The 19,828-nt window shown below is 39.2% G+C and overlaps 1 protein-coding gene across 3 annotated transcripts in view; it reads left to right on the forward strand.

Moving 5' to 3' along the window:
• Nucleotides 1-19,828, forward strand: part of LOC109405279 (hexokinase type 2) — a 124,794-nt gene that overhangs the window by 19,048 nt on the left and 85,918 nt on the right. The window contains exon 1 of one of the 3 annotated variants that reach the window (XM_062842237.1): nucleotides 8,726-9,729. The exons of 1 other annotated variant lie outside the window; for it this stretch is intronic. In XM_062842237.1, coding sequence (XP_062698221.1) covers nucleotides 9,676-9,729 — 54 coding nt within the window. In that variant the 5' untranslated portion in view covers nucleotides 8,726-9,675. Of the gene's footprint in view, nucleotides 1-8,725; nucleotides 9,730-19,828 lie in introns of those variants that run through there. One more of the 3 variants, XM_062842236.1, reaches the window with a different exon arrangement.

Here is a 19,828-nt window from a genome sequence, read left to right on the forward strand (position 1 = left end):
GATGTTTGTCTTAAAAAACGGTAATTTTCAAGAAAATCAGCCCAAGTTGAGCTTACTTGCGAATTTCTTACCATATCATCACTAAAATTGTATTGTTTTAGCCTTAGTACATATATCTCTTTTGGTACCGTCGTTGGGGGTGAGAATGGGTCAAAAAAGGATACTCAAAGATTTTTTGTTAAATAACAAATGCAATTGAAGTCGGAATAACTTTTTATATGGTATGTATACTCTCCTATGTGGTAATGATAGTTTAGCAAGAAAGTATCACGTTATATGAATTGCCTACTAAACTACAAATGATTGAAAATTGACCCAATCTCACCCCTTAACGGGGGTGAGAATGGGTCAAAGTATTCGAAATCACCTCTCTAAGAATATAAGTTAATTTTATCAATCATATCTAGTAAACCTACTTAAAACATAATGTAATCATGACGAATAAAAACTTAGGTAATTTTAAAAGATGATTAATCCACCTAAAAGGGCTAATACAACCGAAAAAATGGTTGAAAATTGACAAAATAACGTTTGCATACTGTATCACCATTTTTTGCCATCATCATCTTCATTAAGAGTTTCAACCTCCATGAGAGGAGGGGAGATTACAATGAGGGAGGGGCGCATTGAAAGATTGATTGTAAAAAAAATGATAGTTTTAGTATACTGCATAAGAAATGTTTAACCAAACCTTTCGTTATAAACTCTTATGTACATGATCATTGGCCTCTATATTGCTAAAACAAATCACTCCATCTCAATCTCATTTGTGGGCTTCGTGGCCGAGCGGTTAGCGGCGTCAGTCGTTTAGGTGTCTCGTAAGCCTCGGAGTGTGGGTTCGATTCCCGCTCCAGTCGGGGAAAACTTTTCGTCAAACGGAAAATTTTCCACTGGGCCACTGCGTGTTATGTGTTGTCCGTTGTCGAATGTTTGTACTGTTCAGTCTGTAGAGGCCGTAAGGTCGAAGACGGTGTAATTGTCTTTTTTTTTAAGATAGAGGGTCGTTCAAATATTATGTTAAGTCTATTTTGTGAGCTTATGATATTGCAGTACACGAAAGATTAGCTGATGATTAGATGAGCTGTCCAAATGCATGGGTGTATTGTTATATATGATTTTAGGCACTAAACGTATTAACACACTCGTTTGACACTTCTCGACATATTTTTGAAAGAAAGCGTGCTTTTATGAAGATACGGTGAACATGGCACCACTCTAACGTCAAATGGGGACTGGATAACAAGTTGAGTAAGGTTATGTGCACTCGATAACTTGCTTGACCCAATCTAACCCCCATTCTTAATATTTAGACATAGGGTCGAAAATATTGAGTTTTTAAATAAAAAGAGCAATGACAGCCCGCTTTTTTCATTACATCAACCAGGTAATACTTACAGCTATCCACTTATAAGAAAATGTATGGTTAGGTACATGTGTTAAACATAACGAAGAAGAAATTTTTTCAGAATGATTTACAAGTAGTTTCGTCATATAAGTTTAGCCACAAATTTAACAAAAAACGATTATTGCAAAACATCTTATTCAGCATCATGACGTGTAAAAACATCTCCTCTTTGAAATAATATAAAGATTTAAGTATAAATTAACGATAGTTGATGAGCTAATTCAAATTTTATGTTTCTCTGTTTTGATACAATCTCACCCCCCAGACCCATTGTCACCCCCATCGACGGTACAATACTTGGGATAAAACTAAAAATTTAACCATATGGACTCTATTTAGCTACCATAGAATGAAAAAGTTTTCGAATATTTTTCTTGTGTGCCGGAGCAAACGGATTTCAAAAAACGAAAGTGCACTGCTAGGCTCATAAAAACAAATAGGAAACTTTTGATGACGAACAAGTAAACGACATGTGGCGGTGCGTTGCGTTGCGTGGTAACGGAGCAATTCGTAGATTGCATACTGAAAGTTATCATGTTAAAACTTTAATACTCCTATTCTGCCGTTTTACGCCCGATTGTTCCATGTTATATGGGATTCCCATATAACATGGGACAAGTATGCGTAGAACGGCAGTATTCTAATTGCTTATGGAATGCTATTTGGAAAGGAACATCTATCCAACTAGAGGTTGAAATAAAAACGACATGAGAACTTCCATTGCCGGCCACGCCCATCTTCTCCGTTACGAGGATAGGAAAGGATGTGATGTTATGACACCTACTTTACAAGAGGGCAGCGAGTCGCGTTACGTTAACTCGTTAACGTTAATTGTAACGATTAACGTTTTTTGCGTTGATTTTTCAGGGCCGTTGATCAACGTTAACGTTAACGCTGAGCGTTGAATTAACGTTAACGACTCCGTTGATTTTTACGTTAATTGTGCAATTTGACCGATACTGACAGGCACAAAGCTTCTCTCGAGGTCGAGGAAATTTCCTTTACGAAAATTTCCTGAATTCACCGGAAATGTTTGGAGTTGTTTCAATTTCAACTGCATTCTTGAAAAGCAAAACATATTGTTGAAAAAAAAATCCTAGAGAGCATGATGAAATCGGCAAAAATGTGGGCTAATTTCTGTTGAATTTGCTATCACTGTTGGTATTTATTTTTGTCTCTAAAAATCATGACATTGGCATTCACAAGGAATTTCGTAAATATTTGCTTTCTAGGTTAAGTTTTAGAATTCTTCTAATTGTGTTTATTTCTAGTAGTCACAATAAGCAACGTCAAATTATGCATTTATTTGGCCAGTCATAAGCTCTCGTGCACCATTATTGCTAACCCAACATTATATGTGGCAACTCTTTAAGCGACTCTTTGGAACTGTGCCTAGTGCGCGAAGAGTTATTTGTCCACTAATGTGGGCGCTATCCAATGCGTAACGAGTCGATTGACGATATTACAGCGTGCCTGGTCAGTTTAAAAGCATAATTGATGGGCGTATTGTGAAACAACTGCAATAAACACAAACTTTAGAGAATGACCTCTTTAAATACTTAAGCCTTCAGTACACGCTTTGCCAAGTGTGCAAATTTTTCCGCACGCATAACCCAGTAGGCCAACAGCGGTCGCAACATTCACAAAACATCGGAAATGTCAAGCGTTTGCTTTGATGTTGGTTGATGCGTGCGGAAAAGTTTGCACACTTGGCAAAGCGTGTACTGAAGGCTTTACCGATAAAAAATACTAAATGGTCATCATTTCCATGGTAGGTAACATGGCTACTCACTTTGTACTCCATCATTTTTTCTAAATATTAGGATATTGGGGTTGAAACAAAACCCCCACCGATGTATGTTTTTTCTTCGAAGTCCCAATCGTTCCAATAATGGTCCTATTCACTCTTGAATTTGTGGAGGAACGGGTTTCTTCATTTTGAATCTTGCATTTCAACCAAGGGGCTAGTCGCTTGGAACATTGTGCCAAGAGGTGCCAAGCACACCGTCTTATACGCTGTGTGGCACACCGAGGCACTCTGAGGCACAATTTTGACACTTGAGTTTGGGTGAAAAAACTAGGCAACCATGTACATTTGACCTGCAAAATGAAAACAAACAGTTAGTTGTCTTGGTAGTTGCCAAGCAAAATCTGAATCATCAAGCAGTGGCACTTCGGGGCACACTGAGGCACAATTCAATACCCGGTGGCACACTGAAAATAATTGGCGCAAGTAAAGATGTGCTCAGCGACTCCCCCTTGATTTCAACCAACTTGATCCGCTCGAATTTCTAGTTTAGTTAGATGTCCACCTGAGACATGACCACTTCACAAACCAAACTTTGTTTTTGAAAAACGCGATTGAGTTACCAAAAATCAGTGAAAGAATTTGCATTTTTGACATGTCTACTGCGATAGAAAAAAAACAGTGCATCAAGCTCGAATCAACCTCCTTCGCTAGCACAACAATGAGCCTCTGCACGAATCTGGCCTACTGCTCACTCCCACAGAAAGTTTGAAAACAGCGCGCACAGTAAAAGTCAAACTTGACTTTTACTGTGCGCGCTGTTTTCAAACTTTCTGTGGGAGTGAGCAGGACAGGGCAAATTCGTGCAGAGGCTCATAAATGAAATCCTTATTTTATAATAAATCTATATATATAAAAATGAGTTTGAAGTTCCTTTGAGGCAACAAAACTCAAGAACGGATTAACCGATCCGCATGACTCTTGCACGGTTCGGTTCATATTCGTGGTGGCTGTGTTTATATGTACACAAAGTTACGAAATTGAGCTTAACAGTTGTCAAACCACCACAAGACGGCAAGACAAAGTTTGCCGGGGCAGCTAGTACAAAATAAGAATAAGCTCTCATCTCAAAGATGCAGCGTGACTAGCTTAACAGTGAACCGATATCTATCGTCAGCAGAGTGAGTTTACCACCAAAGGGATTCCCACCAGGTTCTTAGCCGTGGAAAGTATGCTTTTTAATTATTACGCCAGGTCTATCTATACCAGGGCTGGGAGTGATCAGGCCAGAGAAACTCGGAACAAACTACGCGTACCGATCCAAACTACACAGATCGAAATCGCCGGCCAGGCCAGATGACTGCACAAAAATCTTTACAAACAAGATTCATCCTGACACCTTTAGGAAGCACTGCCAGCCAATACTATCGTGTCTTTTTCATATCACAGTAAGTAATTAACGGTTGGATTAACGCTATTCGTTAACGTTGATTTAACGCATCCCGTTGACGTTAACGTTAATTACCACAAAAATTAACGCAACGCCGTTGACGTTGATTTCGGCGAAAATTAACGTCAACGGCGTTAATCGTTGATTAACGTTAACAACCCTGGCAGCGACTCACCAACACTCCCATACTGCCGTTCTACGTATAATTGTCCCATATTATATGGGATTCCCATATAACATGGGACAATTGGGTGTAGAACGGCAGCATAGGTGTTACGGAGTTGGATATTTGGAATGGGATGATCTGGAAATCACTATAAGCGAGTGATGCGACAAGATTCAGATTGTGTAAGTGTATTTGAGTAAATCATTTAGATGTGTTGGAGTGATTGAAAGTGTTTTAGTATATTTAAACACCAACGTCGGGAGTGGCATAGCTAAGCAATTTTGTCACTCCATGGGCTTTTTTGCTTCCGGGATGGGGCACAGGCACTTACACTGTGTGCAGGCTAACAAGCCTAGGCTTAAGCGCCATCGATCGCTCTCTGAAACGATAAGAAACACGTTATGTGGATGGGAAGGGATAGTAGGGAAGGAACAACTATTTATCGAGATGCCAGCGACTCACCGACGCCCTCGAAAATATTTAGAAAGGAAATGGGATTTGGTACAGGAATGGTCTGGAATTCAGTATGATTAAGTTATGCGCTATATTTGTAGCTTGATATGTTGAAAACGGTCGCTTTAATTGATTGATAATTATATTAGCAGAGCAGCGCAAAACCAACTCCTAGTGAGTGATTGAATTGTTGATAGCTTGAGCGCAAAGCGATATGTGCCTTTGCACTTTTTTTGCACTAAAAATCGTAGGCGCAGGCGTTGGCGCATCACTGATAATCCAAAACTTACAGCTAGTTTTTGAAAATAAATAAAAGGAATTTTCTCACTGGATGCCAAAGAAGAAATTCGATTAAAACAGCAACCACTTATTTAAATTTTCATACCCGAAGTCGGACTAGGTATGATAGGCAAAACACTCACTTTGAACGGCTTTCAAATTGCTTTCAATTCTGCACACTTTTCCGGTAGAACAAATCAATGAGTTTTCTCAATTCGTCCAGAATAATACGTTCTAATAAAACCCATTCTGTGGCATATCCTGGTGCTTCCCGTTAGTCTTTTGATACTTTGGCTCCACACTCTATTTTACCGGTATAACTTCCGGCTAGTCACAAATACCCACATCTTACTCTTTTACTGAGCACACAAACTGTCAACTCTGTTTTAAATACCGAGCCTTCACAACGCTCCATCATGTTTTCGTTTCACAAAATCACTTACTAGTTACGATGCACTACTTATCTCAATAAAAACCTTATTTCGGATCCACATTTCCGAAATTACCCAGAACCAAAGAAAACATTGAAGAAACTTGACCACATTTGGCTCCCTGCTGGGTGTGCTTATAAGTGTGATAGTCCAGCGATATCTTGTTGTTGTTGTTAATAGGGATTCCCATAGAACATGGGACAACTATGCTGCATACGGCAGTATATCGGTCAACCAAAAATGTAAGGCGTTATACACTGCTTTTACACTCCCGTTCAAAAGTTTGGGGTCACCCCCTCAAAAACATGTCATTTTTTTAGGCCCATATCTCCGTCAAAACCCTAGGTTTCATTCAAAAGATAATAAGTCAAAGAAACTTTGAACATGATTTAAAAGAAACTTTTTCAAAAAATTTTGTATGTTAACTAAACCCAAAGTTGCCAAATTTTCAAAAAAATGAATATAAACTTACGGCAGTGTCGCTGGAAGTTGGGTCGACCAAATTTTAAGATGAGAGCGGTAATATGACCCATTTTCTATTAGCTTTCAACTGCTTTTTACAGAACTTAGCTAAAAAATCTAGAAAAAAAAGTTATTAAGTAAATTAATCCTTGATGTCATCGACCAAAAGTTTGGGGTCACCCCTCAAAATGATGTATCGGCCAAAAGTTTGGGGTCACTATCGTAAAACATGGAAAAGTGATTTGTTGATATCTTTGTCATCTTTCATTCAATTTTAATTCTTCTTGGCTTATTTGAAACAAAATGAATGATACTTACTGCATAGACATTGAACCACACATATTTGTTGAAATTTACATACTAAAACTTAACGTAAAGTTGCCTCATTTTTTGAAGCGTGGTAAAATGTGCTAACTTAACATAACATTTTTATATACAAAAATCGTTAAATACGTTAAGTTAAAGACATCAAACGTAAATTTAGTTAATTATCTTTGAAATGAGCCAAAAAGAATTAAAATTGAACTAAAGATGACGAAGATATCACCAAATCAATTTTCCATGTTTTACGAAAGTGACCCCAAACTTTTGACCGATACATCATATTGAGGGGTGACCCCAAACTTTTGGTCGATGACATCAAGGATTAATTTACTTAATAACTTTTTTTCTAGATTTTTTAGCTAAGTTCTGTAAAAAGCAGTTGAAAGCTAATAGAAAATGGGTCATATTACCGCTCTCATCTTAAAATTTGGTTAACCCAACTTCCAGCGACACTGCCGTAAGTTTATATTCATTTTTTAGAAAATTTGGCAACTTTGGGTTAAGTTCACATACAAAATTTTTTGAAAAAGTTTCTTTTAAATCATGTTCAAAGTTACTTTGACTTATTATCTTTTGAATGAAACCTAGGGTTTTGAAATCGGACGCAAATTGGCGGAGATATGGGCCTAAAAAAATGACATGTTTTTGAGGGGGTGACCCCAAACTTTTGAACGGGAGTGTATGTAAATTTTAAACAGCCATGGATAAATCGAACTTAGGCTCAGTGTTTCAGTTATGGCTATAGTACCTCAAATTCGCCATAGTTGATTTTCAACCTTTAATGATGCAAATCAAGAAGAAAAAAAAATCTTGAACAACAGATCACGATCACAAAAGATGGCTGCAATCATTCAAACTTCACAATTTGCGCAAATTGTGATAGAAATAATTCATTTTCCTTAACTTTTTCGCTTCCTTGCACCCTATTTCGCCATAGTGTACCAGTTATGGCTAATCCCATAAGGAATACATGTAAATAGTGCGAAGTGGAACCCAAACTAACAATTATGTCCATAACTGGTACAGGGTTCCTATCATTGGCACACGCCGTAATAAATACTAAAAGTAGTTTTGGCTCGGTTTCTTTATTTTTCATGTGAAGTATGAAAACTTATCTATCATTAGACATATCGATGACATTCGTCGATCTTCTTCTTATTTTTATAGAAATAGTATTGCTTAGGTAGTGTGATAACTGTTACAGGCACCCTACTGTACCACTTATACATAGAGAAGAATAATGTAACCTGCTAAAACACGTCAGACTACGGATGCTGGAAGGCAAAGAAAATATTCATTAGAGAATCAGGGCGACTCCAAAAGGAGAAGGGAAGGATTCTTCATTCGGCGTACATACATTCAATAATGGAATGAATTGTGGCTTATAAAGAATCAAAGTGGAATAACACACTCTACAGAAGAGGAAGAATAAAAAAAGATGATAATCAAGAAGGAGTACACGAAGAGAAAGGGAGTATCCCGCGGAACAGTAAAAATCATGTGAAGCTTCAAATTAAATGCTTTTATTAGCAAAGTTACAAGTTACCATGCGTCTCCACATGGTGGACGGCTCTGCTGTGATGCCACAGTAGTGATTGAATGTTTGGAAAATTCCTAAAGTGCGAAGAAAGTTCACAATTATGGAGACGCATGGTGGCTGTTCTATACGCCTCATGATTATTGGTTTTGTTTCATTTCGTAACATAAAATATAATTAGATAAAAAAAATACTAACATCGGGTTTCAATCATTTGTGAGTTCATGAATTTCGTTCAAACTAGTTACACTGCATGATGGCACACTACCACAAAGGCTGTCATGCTTTCGTATCGCATACCACCGAGACTGTCAACCGCACACGCTACATCGACAGCCTGATGGTTCAGCGTACAACCGCGAGCAAGCAATTTATTTATAGTATGATAGCGCACAGCCAGTTCAGTAAGCACACATGTCGAGCAGGCAAGGCACCCATACTTCCCTATAACGGATTTCTCAAGTAGGGGGCAGGCAGCCGCAAGAGACTGGCTACGGCTGGCAGAAGGCAGACAAGCAGAACATCAACCAACACACTTGCCAGAAGCAGCACATTCGCTACCAGTCCCCATCAAGGTGACCTTCCTGGACAAATTTTCCATCAAAATTCACTTTCTCACAGTTGTTTTTGACACGCCGGCACCGAAAGTAGTTACTCTCCTAGTCGAAGACCCCCTGAACAACACGGATACCCGAGACACTGCTTCGGAGATCCAATAAGAACAAATCAATTAACCGCAGCGATATCCTCAGGAATTCAGCGTTTGTGTACCGAGGACGATCTAAAATTATTTTCGTTTTCGTTTTCCCTACTCGAGTGATAGAGTGGAACGTGGAAAATCGGGATTCTCCTTCAATTGTTATATAGTGCTCTGGTGAAGCCATCCCAGTTCGCGTCCTTCTCTCGCCTTGATCCTGTGTGAGCGTTGAAGTGTCATATTATATAGTGTGCTTCGGGGAATGTTATCAATCTTGTCCATAGCAGTGAAAAAAGTAAAGTTGTAAAGAAAAGCTTAAGTTAGTGCGGAAACAAAATATAAATATTTCCTTTGTCCAAGTAAATCGCCAGTCTAGCAGTACCTCCTCCGAGTGAGCATTAGCGTGTAGCGGGGTTTATCAGTCGTGAGCGCGGCTCGTGTTCAGTCGAGAAAGGTAAACGCAGCAGAAGGCCTCAGTGAAACCAAAAGAACTCAACCGAACGGCGGTGAAGTGTGGAATTGAATCGAATCAATTGTAATATTGATTAAAAGGAAAGAAACACTGTGTGTTTGGTGTGTAGAACAAAACTTCTCCCAACAAAATCTAGTGAAGTGTTCAAAACGGTCAAGTGATTGATTGTTTGTAATCGATAGCACACGGTGGAAGATTTGCCCGAGTGATAAATCAACGCAGCATCCCATCAACAACAACTAACTCAGCGAGATGGATTTAGTCAAGCCATTCATGGATCTACACGTGGGAGAAGCCAGCGAAGTTGTAAGTACCACAAGTGAACTCGAAAGGTGAAAATTCTTCAACGCTATTCTAAGCCCGCTTCTGAATGATATCAGTTCGCTATGAAGATTAGGTAACGTCAGTAGTGTTTAAGGGGAAAACAGAGCAAAAACCACCAGAGAGGCCTTCCCCCGCGTGAAGACATCACTGACCTTGGTCGCAGGTTTTGAAGGACGATTGGAAATATTGGGATTTTGGGCCTGCATACTAACCAGTGTGCTATGTAGATTTCCGAGAAATCCGTCAACGATACGGATACTTGATTGTACCGGATATTTTGTTGGACCATGAACTGATAAGAAAGTGTCTCGCGAGTCATTGTTTTTGTATCGTTACCGTGATTCATTTGACAGATTGGAGGCACGTCAACTGTCAGGCGTGGCTGCTACGTATGATGAAATTTGTTTGCAATCGAGGACTACGCTGCACATTCTTCAGAGAGATATGTATTACGGTTCAAGCATTTTGCTTAATCCCTCAGAATTTACATATCTCAGGGCATTAAAAATATGCAGATTCTCGGATTGCGTCACATTCTCCTTGTAGAAAGCAAACGAGTAGGTCAGATGAAGCAACACCAGACGCGGGCAGACGAAAGCAAAACGACGTACAAAAAATCAATGAGTTGCTGTTTCTCTACTTCGGCTGGTTGGATCGACATTGCTCGGGAGATGCTAGCTCATCGGGCTATTGAATGGGAGCTAAACTTGAATGGCCAAAGATTGTTGTTTTGTAATGTCAAAAGAAATGTTGGAACCGGTAGGCAGAAATGAAAGTTCTATATTTGAATAGTATGTTATGGACATATGTAGGTTGAAGATAGCAAGGAAGCTAGTTTTCATTTTATCGGTTTTACATTGTTAGATGATACTTTTCAAGTTTCCAAAGTTCTAATGTGTAGCATACACGTTAATTTGGCAGCATGTTGTGTAATTCACATTTTTACAGGGTACAAGCGATATTTTTTACTAAGACGTTATACGTTACGTTACGTAATAGTTATTTATGCAACAAGTTGCAAAAAAATCGAATTTTACGGCGAGTGGCATACAACGTTTTATGTCATTACGAAAAATGAAGTTTGAATAGGATTTTTTCTGGGTTACATACTTCTGCAGAAATAGTCTCCAGTTAGCCCAGTGGTTAGGGCTATGGATCGCCAATCTGGAGACGAAGGGCGGGTTCGATTCCCGTTCCGGTCGGGAAGATTTTTTCGACTCCCTGGGCATAGTGTATCATTGTGCTTGCCTCACAATATACAAATTCATGCAACGGCAGGCAAAGAAAGCCCTTCACGTGATTCCAGGATGTCCAGCAGAAACTATGCAATAAGGGGGACTAGAAACGTACAGCATTTTTTTTTTCAAATAAGGAATTCCAACAGCGATTGCTGAGGGAATCTTCTCATACATGCGTTCTACGAATTACTTTTAATGAATATAATACTTTTTGGCCATATTTATAAAAGATTCGAAGGATTCCGAGATGATCAACTATAAGAATGTATGCATTTACTTACATATAGAGAGAATTAATATTCATGGAGGGCTGCTTCCTCAAGAAAACACTATAGGATTTATTTATGAATCGTTAGAATTTTCTTTAAACAAAATAATGAGTTACATCTTGAAATTCCAGCAGTCTTTTCCAAAAAAAATGCTGGAAAATTTGTTTGCGAACCTGTTAAAACAATAATGTAAACACAGAATTCCCCAAGAATTCTTTAAAACATCGTTTCCCAAATTTGGCACTCGCTATCATCCAGTCTCTTGTCACTTCGCTTTTCTTAGGACAAACAAAGCGTGCCTGCAAGCGTTTGGGTATCGATTAGCAGAGTTTGGAAAGCTAAGCCTTGCGGTATTGTACCAGGATGTGTTTTTTAGTATTTCCCTGGAACTTCAGTACGGGCAGATTCATTTGGAAATTATTTAAAAACTCTTTCCAAACTCACATGAATTTCATCCAAACATTAGCTGATTAACTCCAGATACTCTTGACGACCCCCTTGTAATTCCACCGAGTACCTACTAAAAGGAAAAGTTTAACAAAAAAGTTTCACTATAAAACTTCCAAAACTTCTTCTTGAATTTAACCGGAAATTTCTCCAGTGATTCTTGTAAAGGCTTTATAAAAACGATCTCCCAACAATGCATTCCGGTTTTTCAATAACACAGCGTAACAAAAATTAACTTTTGGCAAACTTATGTGTCTCCGACAGATTTTGGATCGCTGAATCCGAATCCGAGCTCAGAATTACTCCAGCAGGTCACAATTTTGAGCTGTACCTTAATTTATAGGGCAAAATATGCGATTTTGGGCTTTTTTGACTGCAAGCCATTAAGCATGGAAATATTTTTTTAAGCAATCAAAAGGTAAATTGGTCAATTAACATCTAAATTAACGATTTATGCAAAATATTTCGTTTTACCTATTTAATCAAATTTGATAGTTTTAAGTGATTTTCGTTAGGTACAATATTTCTCATACAAGTCGCCCTCCAAAAATTGCATGCAAGTTTACATGCTAACATAAAATGCTTAAATGCTTAAATAGATGTAAATTTACCAATTTACCTTTTGATTGCTTAAAAAATATGTTCATGCTTAATGGCTTGCAATAAAAAAAAGCCCAAAATCGCATATTTTACCCTATAAATTGAGGTATAGCTCAAAATTGTGACGTGCTGAAGCAAATCTGAGCCCAGATTCGGATTCAGCGGCCCAAAATCTGTCAGAGACACATACACGGAGACAAATTTCGTTCATTTGAAACAAAAATATTAATGTTTATTCGGTAAACTGATAAAATATTTAAAACTGAAATATTAATTTTTAAAACTAACTCAATTACATATTGATTTCTACAATACCCATTGAAGAGCCCCCCGTTCCGCCGTCGAGAACATAAACAAAACTCTCAAGTTCCAGCTGCAGCACCAAACAAGATTTCCTCTTGCAAAAAGTCAAGTTTCACCTAAAGTTTCCACGAAATCCCATTGATTTCGGGAGCGTATGTTATCTACATGATGTTGGCATTGAAAGTGCCACACGGGAAATGGGTTTTCCTAGAGAAGGAAATGACTTTGTAAATTTAATTGGAAAACAAATATTTCCGTAGGGCCGACCTGCCACAAAAAGCAAATTTTTTTACATTTGTTTCTAATATAACCTGTCAGAAGATGCATGTTTGTTTCAAAATTGATTGAATTTGCTTCAAATGTGACGTTCGATTTGCTCCAAACAGTTTTATTTTTGTTGCCAGAACAAATTGACAATTTATTTGAGTTTACCTGAGATATTTTTGATTTTACCATGCTTTTTTTCTGCGTGTAAGTTTGCTCTTGAGACAAAAAAATGTTTCGCATCAGAATTTCCCAGGGACTTTGTCTCAAGGCTTTACCAAGACTAGGTAAATAAGTTCGTCCTAAGTACAGGGTAAGCAGATTATTTTCAAAAACAAGTTATTATATTGTATTTTTCCATTGAATTTGAATAGCTTAAAATTTAAAACATTAATTCCTAAAACTTAAAAAAAACTTGCTACTTGAAACAAGTCTTTTAGAAGGCGTTTGGAATTTAAGAAATGCTCCATTAAAAAAAACCTTCCTGAAAATTGTAAAATTATCATGTTTTCCACATTTGTATTGTATGTGTTAACATCGTGGAGTAGGTTCTAAAATGCAAAAATGTATCATATGAAACACTGAGTACCAAATCTGCCGAAAACTAAAAATATTTTTTTGCTTAAATTACCAGAATAATTACACTAGAAAGTCATGAACTTTTTTCAAAGACAAAAAGTATCATGCACAATTACGTGCTGATTTCAGAGTCGAGCTCCAAAAACTTTTAAGTAGAACGGGTTTAAAGTTATAGCTTAAAAATAGTATTACTCTGCTTAATTTTTTAAAATTCAAATATCTTGCACTACGCTGAACCGAAATACACTGACAGTAATATTCATCGCGGATCTGTGTTGAGCTTGAGCTTGATTAACCGCCCGTGGATGCTACTCCTGTATCGTCAGATCAGCTACACTCACACATGGAACCAATGAGATATCTGCCGGGGACTAAGCAGGCATCTTCAGTGTGTGAGTGTTGGCGAACTTCTATTATTAGGCGACAATGGCGCCTGCCACGTCAGGTTACAGGTCAATGTGAGGACAGCAGACCGAATATACCTCTGAGTCTGCACAAATTCATGCGGATGTCGGGATATAGGTGGGTTATGGTTGGCAGAGGGTTCACACATTGGTGCGTGGTGGCCAGGCGTTAAGTGATAGATTTGTGTGATTATTACTATGAAGCTTGCGGCTCAGTTTGCTTAATTGCACATAACTCCAAGCCGTTATCTGATAGATTAAACACTGTGCTGTGAAATTTGGAAGGAAAGAGATCCGGCTTTTCAACCGTTTCTGGTTCTAGCGATGGCTATGAACATATGATTACACATGAGTTGTATATGTAGATAGGAGAGAGAAAGTATAGAGAGAGATAGAAAGTAGGGGAGAATGGATAGGCCAAGAATCGAACCCAGGACCTTTTGCATACGAATCAGAAGCGGTCCAATAGACCACCAAGCCCGTCATTGCAGATCTATGTTTGGTGTCATAATTTAAATTACTCAAAACCCTTACGCATCGTTCTTTTTATCATTTTCCTGAGGAAAGCTGACTTCCAGGGTTATGGAATGCTTCTAACTATTTTTTTCTTGAATTTTTACTTTTTTATCGTTTTTTAAATCAAGCAGAAAGAAGCATTTTTGATATATTCAATACCAAAATTGGATTTTTAGGCTCAGTCACGTTTAACGCGAGATTCTTTTTATTTTTTTTACACACAAATCCAGAAATTCTTTATTGTAGTGATTAGTTCTGGATGGAGGCCAATGTACTCATGGCAACTCGAGGTTAGGAGGTCACATTTTTCAAGGATGGGCAAGGTGAGGATTGGGTAACGGATATCTCTGGAACTCATCCGGGATTACTGCGCATTTTGTAGAGTGCTCGGCGCCTTTTGGTGTTGGTACCAACTTGTTGCGTGGTTTGTTCTTCCGGATAGCCGGGACAAAGAGGACAAAACAGAGACAAAAAAAAAAGCTGGGAAAAAATACAAGCGAATTAAGCTTTTATACCAGAAACTAGTGAATGGCGTGCATATAGGGGAGATCGCGGGTTCTCAACACATCTCTTACTGGAAGAAAGGGTTGTCTATCTCGGGCCTCAAGGGTGCTCTGGAGGCGTCATTATCCGGGCATTGCCAAACAACGTCGATTGTCGAGCGCAAGGTTTATTCTATGCAAATGTGCGCCTAGCGAGTAATGGTTGGACATGAGTCTTGACATCACGCGTATGAAGTCTCGACCTACGTCCAAACCGTAATGCCACGCTCGCAAAGAAACATGAGGAATAATGGCATGTAACCACTGGCTATCTCGCCAATCATGTTGCCAACTTTGAAGAGAACACTGACGAACTAAATGGAAAAATTCATCGTGTGAAATTCTTCTATCATAGATCTCGCCTTCCTGCGCACCCACCTTTGCGAGAGAGTCCGCCTTCTCATTGCCATAAATTGAGCAATGTGAGGGGACCCATACAAAGGTAATCTTGTATGATCTTTTGACCAGTGCACCCATCCTCCTCTTCTTGGCGTAACGTCCTCACTGGGACAAAGCCTGCTTCTCAGCTTAGTGTTCTATGAGCACTTCCGCAGTTTTTAACTGAGAGCTTCCTCTGCCAATGACCATTTTGCATGCGTATATCGTGTGGCAGGCACGAAGATACTCTATGCCCAAGGAAGTCAAGGAAATTTCCTTTACGAAAAGATCCTGGACCGACCGGGAATCGAACCCGTCACCTTCAGCATGGTCATGCTGAATACCCGTGCGTTTACCGCCTCGGCTATATGGGCCCTGCACCCATCTGCTCCCTTATTTTTGTAAGAAAGTAAGATGGATGTTTTACAGGTTTCATCGACCGGAGTGCCTCAATAGAACAAAGACTATCCGAGAAGATGAAGAAATGCCCAGGTAACCACTAAGCATTTGAATAAACCGTGTATCAGCCCGTATTATGCATTTAAACTGCTTGCTGCCCTACATAAGCAGTTTGAATGCATAACTGCCTTGAGTTAGCATAAGCTGTGCTGCTCAAATGCTTTTGGCTGGTTATTAGCATTTCAACTGCTTGAAATGTTTTCACTTAGGAGCAATCAGATTGCTTTTCAACTGTTCTTTGAATGCTAGAAGCAAAAAGGTTGGGAGATATATTACGCATTTGGCAACACATATTGTCTCTCTCTTACAGAGCCTATGCTTCTGTTTACAAATTTGTGCATCTTATTTGTTTCTTCATTTTCCTCTACTCATCCAAAAGCACCAAAGAAAACATTACTGCAGCTGGATTGGTTTGGGAATTTGTCCATCAAAACATCACCAATTATTTATCATTTCGTCGGAAAATGTGTGCCGAATAGGTGGATGCTTTGGTGGATCATAGGATTGTTTGAAAGAGGGAAGAAAGAATCATATTCCAAAGATATTTAAAAGAAAGGATCGTAATCCTCTACCACAATGAAACATCTCAATGAAAACAAGTTTTTGATGTTGAATCTGAAGCTGTTATCGAATCATTCTTTATATTGGCGATTAGATAAACGCACGCCACCGGAACAGCTTTAGCATCGTGGATCAGGAGCAACAGAATCAGAAGCAGATATGATTCACCAATCTCCGGATCGTAAGTTCAAACCTACATCACTACAAAAATCAGCAAAAAAAGTACCACCTATCACCGGCTGGAATATGGAAATGGAAGGACGATGAAGCGGGAAGCAGGCTGAGAGAACGAGAACCCAGACGTCAATCTATTTTTGTTTTTTTTTGCTCGACGAGGCGTTACGCTTCTTTGACATTTCGTCACGACGTTCCTGAAGGGATAGCACTAAGACAGCCCGTTATTTTGCCAAAACCTGCTGTAAGGTAGCACTATAGGCGTATATGCGGCTAATTAGCATTAAACGCCTTGTCGTAAAGGCTACTTTAATGCTGAAGGAATGTTATTTTAAATGCTTACTGGTTACTTGGGTGGTATGCGGGCATGTTAAAAATCATCCCCAAAGAGAAGTTGATTGCTGCCAGCTCAGCAACATAAACCGAACAAGGTTTCTGAAGTTTTCGGAAAGCGGTGAGATATTAATTGAAGATACCAAAATTAGACTCTGCAACTCCTGGTTTTCCAGGTATTAGAATCAGGGTGTCCAAAATGCTCTAAATTTCATTATTTTAGATTCACTGGTTTCGGAGATATGGCAGTTCAAAAATTAGTTGTCTAAAAATAGTGCTTTACTGGAACGGTTCTAGCTTCAAATTTGTACAAATGATGCACATGCAATAGATTGACAAACAGTCAAAATTTGAGAATTTTTGATACATTCTATAGAAAGTTAGGATTTATTGAACATTTTGTGAAAGAAAAAAAAAAAATACCTATCTCAAACATTTTGACCACTTCCTGTATATTTTGAGAAGCATTTAAAGTTTACTCGGACAATACTAGTGCTTGGAGAAGACCAGTACATCTACCCTAACATAGGTCCAGCCAATGAATGTAGCCAAATTTGCAGAACGGCAACAGCTGGGCGTCTGGAGGTTGATTGTCGTCCGTCAATGTTAAAACACATTAAACCCCGCACAGCTTCAAAATCAAAAGAGCTGAGTCAGACTCAGTCACGCGATGGGGAACTTCTATCCCGTGTTTAATGAACTTGCGTTAGAAACTTATGTACGCGAACGACGATATGGAGAACGAAGCTGGGATTTCAGTTTTGCAGACGTCCCATTAGCAAGAAACGGCCCATTGCAATCAATCACTATCTAATTAGATTAGCGCAAAATGAGAACAATTTGGCTCCTTTCGATACGTGACCTATTTTTAGCCGTTTTCAATGAATGATATAGGGAAGAAGCTAATAATATATCCTTCACACCCACGTCATTATATCGAACCAAGTATCGAACTGCCTCACAGCCCCATTCTCGGACAATACGATCAAATAAAAGCGAAACCGGTCGATTTGGGAGTGATTTGCGCAAATTTTTTGCAAGATTCAGGTTCAAACCGGTAGTACCAGCTGCTACCAGTTTATGCGCGCCGGAGTCGAACTGGTTGACCTTTTTTGGCCGAAATCAAGATTGATTATTGTTGAAATCAGACGACATCGGAGACTCGCCACCATCTCTCTGCGAGCTGACTGTTGTGGGCCGCCGCACCGCATTTTATGTTGACACTTGTTCAAGGACATCCAGCCGTCCAGTGCCGCGCGGTAGTAGTTATCCGATAGTTATTGGATCTTCGAAACGATACACATAGCTAGCCATAGTGCTGTACGTATCGGTTGCCTTTGTTTGTCGGTACGTTTCAAATCAAGTTAAATAAATATATACAGGCAGAGATAGGTGATTACACTTGCCACCCGGTACGAGCCCCCTTCAGGCGAGTCTCGTTTCTAGGAATTCGATTTGCGTCTCAGAACGTAAACTCGTTGACGCTGTGCGTTCAGAACTTTTCGATCAGTGGACCCTTAAACCAACTTCCAGCATTAGTTTAAGCAACTAATTGATCGACAAATCGCGTTGTCAGTTTGTACAACGCTTGTCAACTGTATCGTAAAATCGCTTCCTGTTGAAGTTGTTATCATTTTTTTTTCTGAATATGAACGCATTCTACAATCGATCGAGTTGCTACAGTTTATCCGGTATCGACCTCACTTGGCATGATAATTTATTCGTTCGGCTCAGGTATCCATGCTGACAACTGCAAAACCGGAAGACTACAAAGTACTGCGCAGTGAACGGGCAGTTTACGAAGCGAGACGACTGCGACTGTCTTGTTTAGTACCATCGACTAACGACCAGCCAGCAGTAGGTTGATGTTGATAGTCAGTAGTGTGTACTAGTGTAATTTTCAAGTGCAGAGCTTCATCGCTGCCAGGCGATTCTAGTACCTAGGTATGGATGTGAAAGTAAATACTCTAGTTGCTGTTGCCGCCGCCGTCGCGTTGCCTGGCTGCCTGCCTGCATAGTAGTGGCGGAGTATCGTTCACCCGTAGCTTGTGGTTGACCTTGGGGATGTAACTTTTACGCGTCAATCGCGCGTTGCACGCGTTCGGTGTTTGTTAAAATACATTCTCTCGGGTGGGTTATCTGCAACGGCCACGCCCCTTTTCCAAGAAATCATCGCTCTACTTGTAGTAGGGATGTTTGTTCTGGTCAGCGAAGATGTGTCGAATGGTCGAAACCAGTTTTAATCAGTAAGTGTGATGCTTGACTAGAGTAGCTCAGAAGTCTGTAAATTTGAACTCGTTGGATTAAAATACTGGTACGATTTTATTCCAGTGTAGACCCTTCTAAAATGGCCATAGGCTTTTCAAAAACGTAGGATTACGCAATACGGAACGCCATTGCAATCCTCAAACCTTGCTTTCAATCTTTGAAGATCAAATCTCAGGTTCTATAAAATTATATTGTTTGAAACATTGATCAACTGTTTTCTTACATGTGATGATCAATTTATGACCTTTTAGTTACGTCTGTTCACTGGAAAGAAGGTTCAGGTTTACATCTTCAAATTTATGAGGCGCATGATGATGAAAGACAGAGAAGATAGCAAAATTAAAACGCCTGTCCTTAGGATGCACAAGAATTTCCGGAGAAACTATAAATTTGCATTTGTGGTAATGGCAGCTATGACTCGATTTACTGATTGGAAATCAAGCGGTTTCTGTGGTTGTCCAACTTGGAGGGATTACCCTTGGGATTACCTTGCATTGCGGCACTTTACCGAATTCATTATGGAGTTGTGACTCCACATCACACAGGGTTTCAAAAGGAATCCCCATTCAAATACGTGATTTTTGTGTTTTCATACTTACATTTGCCGATGCTAGTCGAACAGCTAAACGGGGATTTTAAATATCCATAGTACAGGTGCATGTACCTCCATTTAGTGCATTCTCTATTATATGGATCCTCGATTTAATGGATTTTAGATTTAAGAGACACTTTTATAAATATGTGTT

The sequence above is a fragment of the Aedes albopictus genome, chromosome 3 (assembly GCF_035046485.1).
Source record: "Aedes albopictus strain Foshan chromosome 3, AalbF5, whole genome shotgun sequence".
Classification (NCBI taxonomy): domain Eukaryota; kingdom Metazoa; phylum Arthropoda; class Insecta; order Diptera; family Culicidae; genus Aedes; species Aedes albopictus.